The following is a 5,270-nucleotide window of genomic DNA, read 5'->3' on the forward strand; positions in this document are numbered from 1 at the left end:
TGGAATCTATCATAGAATCCTGTGCCCTTAATTTCCAAAACAACCCTATTTCCAAATTCGTCGTGTTTATCCTTTTTTGTTTTCTTCTTTTGACATATCCATTTTTTTGACCTCCTTTTTTCTTAGTAATTCTTTTATTTAAATATCTAGATATTTTCTTTTTCGTTCCTTAGAGAAGGGGTTATTGCAATTGTTTCGAAATTGCAGTCTCCACCTAGTAGACCCAAAGTCCACCCATTTTGGAGGTACACTTTTGTCCTTCGCAAATCCTACCTGTACGAGCATCCAAACTATTTCACAAACCAATAAAATAGCGCCACGTGAAGTAGCAGGTAATTTTCTGTGAGATGCACTGATCACCCGCAGGTGAGATAAGACATTGGGTCAGATCTGGTAATAAGAAAAGTATAAGGGGCCTATAAGAGCAAAACAAATCCGCTGCATTTGAATCACACCAAATTTATGGATCAAAACCCTCCCTTTTTATATTTTCCTTCTCTCGAAACCCAAACCCCTCTTTCTCTCTCTAATATTTGGCCTCGCTTTTGGGTGGCGGCTGAAACTCTCACTCCACATACCCGTTGTCTCCCTCTAGGGTTTTACAAATCTCTCCTCCATTTTTGAAGATCTATCTTGTGTTATGGCAGCTGTTGCTCCTTCTGCTGATCGTATCCTTATAGATTTTACTTATATGGGTATTCGTTGTTTTTTTCCTTGTTCAAATCGACCCTAAGTTTTGATTTTTACATGCTTTGTGAAGATATGCATTAGATATAGGTATATCTATGTTTTATGGGTAGAATTTTTATGTGAGTCTATTTGGATTCTTTAGATCTGGGTTATTGTGTTATGCGTTGCTGTTATTTGCTTGATTTTTTTTATTGGTTTTGGTTTTGTTTGGTGAGTGATTTATGTGTTGTAGTCTGTTGAGAGCCTCGGCTTTGAAAAATCATCTGTGTTTTTCTATTTTTTAAAATTGGTTTGTTCGTGTGTTTATGGTGTATATAGGCTGTTTGAGTTTTTTTTAAATAAAAAAATGTTTTGCAGCTGGTATATGTTAGAAAATTTTGTAGCTGAGTTGGTGATATATAACTTGGTGTTTTCTATTAACAACAGTAGAAATTTGGTTTGGTTTTGGTTTAATATTTCTTTGCCAAATTCTTTAATTATTTGGAATTGCGGATTTGAAGAGTTTATGGGCTAATTTTAGTAAATTTACATAATTCCAAAAGATGTGTGTTGTTCAGTACAAATCGATTGATATGCTGGAATTGTTCTTGGCCTAGTTTGTTACTGTGTTTTTGGGCTAATTTGTGTGAAAAAGTGCTATTCCTTTACATTTACTGCTATAGAAGCTGCAGATTTGCTGCAGAAGTTGTCATTGGATTCTCAAAATAAGTCACTTGAAATTGCAGAGCCAAAGAAAAAGGTACTCCTTTAGTGTTTTTTTAAAAATTCTTTTATTTTGGTCAATTGCTCTAAAGTTCTTAATTTGAAATTCTGATATTTTTTCAGCCTGTGGACTCCAAAGACGTGGGAAATGGTCAGATCCAGCCAGTGGATCGGTCAGTTACCCCTCTTTTGCCGGACTTCATGGATCCAACTTTGTGCTATGTTCCTAATGGATATCCCTCATACTATTATGGTATTGTTGATATCATCTGAATTGAATTTATGGCTTCACTTTGTGTCAGAACAGCCTATACGTACCTCTGTTAGGATTTTGCTAAAACAAATGTACATCTGTTAGGATAATGATGTTTTATTTCTTTACAATATAGCACATCACTTGGTTCATACTGACATTCCTTTTTATACTGACATTCTTTTCTATTCTCCTATAGGGTATGATGGTTCTGGTAATGAATGGGAGGACTATACAAGATATGTGAACCCAGAGGGAGTTGAGATGACTGTAAGTTATTCTGCTTGCGACGCTAGCTACAGCACTTGATGTCTTAATCTATTTACTGGATTCAATATTTGGTGTCACGTTGATTTTGTTTATTATTTATGTATTTTGGTTTTGATATGATGAAAACACAGGGAGCTTATGGGGACAACGGGTCATTTATGTATCAGCATGGCTATGGTTATGCACCCTATAGTCCATATTCACCTGCTACTTCCCCTGTCCCGACTGTGGGGCATGACGGCCAGCTTTATGGAGCACAACACTACCACTATCCATATTTCCAGCCCCTCCCTCCAACCAGTACTCCATACACTACTCCAGTTGCCCCGCCAAAAGGTGAGATCGCCACCTCTGCTGCTGCTGACCAAGCACCATTGTCTGTGGATTCTGCTAATGGAAATTCTAATGGCGTTGCAAATGGTGGTGTAAAGGGAAATACCGCGCCTACGCCTGTGAGGCCTGCATTCCAGAATTCATCCTTAAATGCTAATGGCTCTTTTGGACGGGGTGGTGCCTTGCCTGGAGGAGTTGCTTCGGGCTATCAGGATCCTAGATTTGGTTTTGATGGTGTAATGTCTCCAATTCCATGGTTAGATGGGTCAATGTTTACTGACGGGCTCGCTAGGCCAGTGGCGAGCAATCCTATTACGCCTTCATTTTCAAACGGCGGTGCTGTTCCATCATCAAAAAATCAGAATGTTCATCCACATCTAATGGTATGTTGTATTCTAGAATATTGATCTGTTATTGCACTTCTCATTACTGTCACCTTCATGAGACTTAGAAGCTCCATGTTTTGTACTTTATGGTCAGTTCATTTTCTTGTTGGAACTGACACTACTGTTTCATTGTCAGGGCTTGCACCACCCTAGGCCCTCGTCTGGCATGAATACAACTAATGGGTATATGAATACGTTGTATCCCAATAAATTTTATGGGCGGTATGGGAACACATTCAGTTCTGGCATGGGCTTTGGATCTAACAGGTATGATTCTCGCGCTACAGGTCGTGGGTGGACACCGGTTGACAACAGGTTTAAACCCAGGGGTAGAGGAAATAGTTTCTATGGCTATGGTAACGAGAACATGGATGGTTTAAATGAGCTCAACAGGGGACCAAGAGGTAAAGGTTCCAAGAATCAGAAGGGTTTTACACCAGTTGCTTTGGCAGTCAAGGGGCAGAACATCCCCCTAACCGTAACCAGTGATGCCGAGAAAGATAAACCAAGCCTGATTCCTGACAAAGAACAGTACAACCGTCCAGATTTTCCTGTGACATATACTGATGCCAAGTTTTTTATCATCAAGTCTTACAGTGAAGATGATGTGCACAAAAGCATCAAATATAATGTGTGGGCTAGCACACCAAATGGTAACAAGAAGCTTGATGCTGCATATCAGGAGGCTCAACAAAAGTCTGGAGGCTGTCCTATCTTTCTTTTCTTCTCGGTGAGCTTTCATATTTGAAATGTTTCTTCAAGTCTTTTTTGGTTTAATCCGGGTATACATGAATTTACATGTAATTTCGAATTGTTTTGGGTTCACATCCTCCTTAATTTTGATTGCTTATTTTTGGTCTTTTTATCCAGGTAAATACAAGTGGTCAGTTTGTTGGTGTTGCGGAGATGGTAGGACCAGTTGATTTCAACAAGAGTGTGGAGTATTGGCAGCAAGACAAGTGGATCGGCTGCTTTCCTGTAAAGTGGCACATTGTGAAGGATGTACCAAACAGCTTGTTGAAACACATCACGCTGGAGAACAACGAGAACAAGCCTGTTACCAACAGTAGAGATACTCAGGAGGTATGCCACGTGCTCTAATATTATGAGCCTAGATATAAGGGTAGTAATTTTTGGGTGATCGAGTGTAGTATGTCCTGGCTCATTTGACCCTTGGGTAATTGTGAATTATGTTTTTACCAACTGTTTCACTTATTCCAAAAGAACATGGTTTTTACCAACAATTTCACTGTTTTGTTCAGGTTAAAATGGAGCAGGGCTTGCAGGTGATAGAGATATTTAAAGATCATATTAGCAAACAGTGCATCCTTGATGATTTTGAGTTCTATGAGGATCGTCAAAAGAGAATCCAGGAAAAGAAGGCCAAGCAGCAGCTTTTCCAGAAGCAGGTAGATTATATATATATGTACTAAATTTCTGGCTATGAAATGAATTAAAAAAAAAGAAAAGATTATGATCAGGTGCTTTCGCTATTGCATTTAGCAGTAATCGATATCTTCGTGGTAGTTATCTTCCTCTTGTTAGTAAATAGTGCTCTTCTTTTTGGTTGTCTTAGTCGCACTTGTGGGAAGGCAAAGCCACTGAAGAGAAGAATAAAGACAATTCAAACGGCGAACTTAAATCCCAGAAACTTTCAGAAGTTTCTGCTGTTTTGAGCAAGGAAAGTTCACCAGCCGCTCAGTCTAATGGAGAGGTCAAGCTTGTGGAAAATGGATCAATTACAAAATTAGGAGACGATGTGAAGGTTGCTAAACTAGTCACTGTATCCGACAAGAAACCTGTAGCTAAGGGGATAGCAAATGGGGCTGTTAATTGATGCTAGCTTCAGCTGATAAAGGGTGGTCAGTGGTTAACAGGCCCTAAAATGGAGCTTTAACTACATGATTTGCATGCAAGTGCTTGGTTAGATCTCATAACCATTGGGCTGCCCTTTTTGTCTTAGCTGCATTTGTAGTTGGTTCTTGCATTAAGAAATCTCCAGAGAGGTCAATAGTGGCAAGGCTAATTCATCTGCTTCTAGGATTTCAGGAAGTATGGAAGCCCCATATATCCTCATAGGCAAGTTTCTTTACTTGGCTTTAGTTTCTGACTGGTTTTATACCTTAGGGATTTGGGTTTTAGGATAATTATCATTTTGTTTTTTTGGTTTCTTTCGACTTGTCTTTTTGGTCCATTTTTTTTCTCTCAGTTGGGTTTTACAGTTGGGGTTCATGTTATTATTAGTTAGTTTGGCTCCAATCCTATCTTGTACATCTAGATCCGTCTGTTGCGGCATGACAGCAGTGCCTTTTGTACTAGTCAAAAAGAGCTAGAAGCAAGGTGGGAATGCATTGTAATATAGTTGGCTCATAAGCTTTTGATAGTAGTGTTTCATCTTTTTGTTTTTTTTTTGTCAACGGTTTTGTATTCATGTTAATTTAGTCAAATCGCACCTAATCTGGAAACGAAATTGCATGTCGCTTTATATTAAAGGTAGTAGGTGTTCTCACTTAATATTATGGGAATGCTTTTGCAGTACTAATTCAAGAAGCTTTTGAGAAATGTTCCACATTGTTTAGGGGTGAGCGTTTCGGTAGTTAGATTTTAGTTTGGATATTCGGTTTTGGATTAAATAA

General features: G+C 38.7%; 1 protein-coding gene across 1 annotated transcript; it reads left to right on the forward strand.

Annotated features, from left to right (window-relative positions):
- Nucleotides 1–502: 502 nt before the first annotated feature.
- LOC104085145 (YTH domain-containing protein ECT2-like) lies at nt 503–5,038 on the forward strand. Its single transcript, XM_070191890.1, has 9 exons — nt 503–668; nt 1,353–1,429; nt 1,516–1,645; nt 1,845–1,915; nt 2,047–2,631; nt 2,771–3,364; nt 3,505–3,717; nt 3,897–4,043; nt 4,211–5,038. Exons 1-9 carry the CDS (start codon nt 641–643, stop codon nt 4,469–4,471), a joined length of 2,106 nt encoding a protein of 701 aa, XP_070047991.1. The 5' UTR covers nt 503–640; the 3' UTR covers nt 4,472–5,038.
- The last annotated feature ends 232 nt before the right edge of the window (nt 5,039–5,270 follow it).

This window comes from Nicotiana tomentosiformis, chromosome 1, assembly GCF_000390325.3.
Source record: "Nicotiana tomentosiformis chromosome 1, ASM39032v3, whole genome shotgun sequence".
Lineage (NCBI taxonomy): Eukaryota > Viridiplantae > Streptophyta > Magnoliopsida > Solanales > Solanaceae > Nicotiana > Nicotiana tomentosiformis.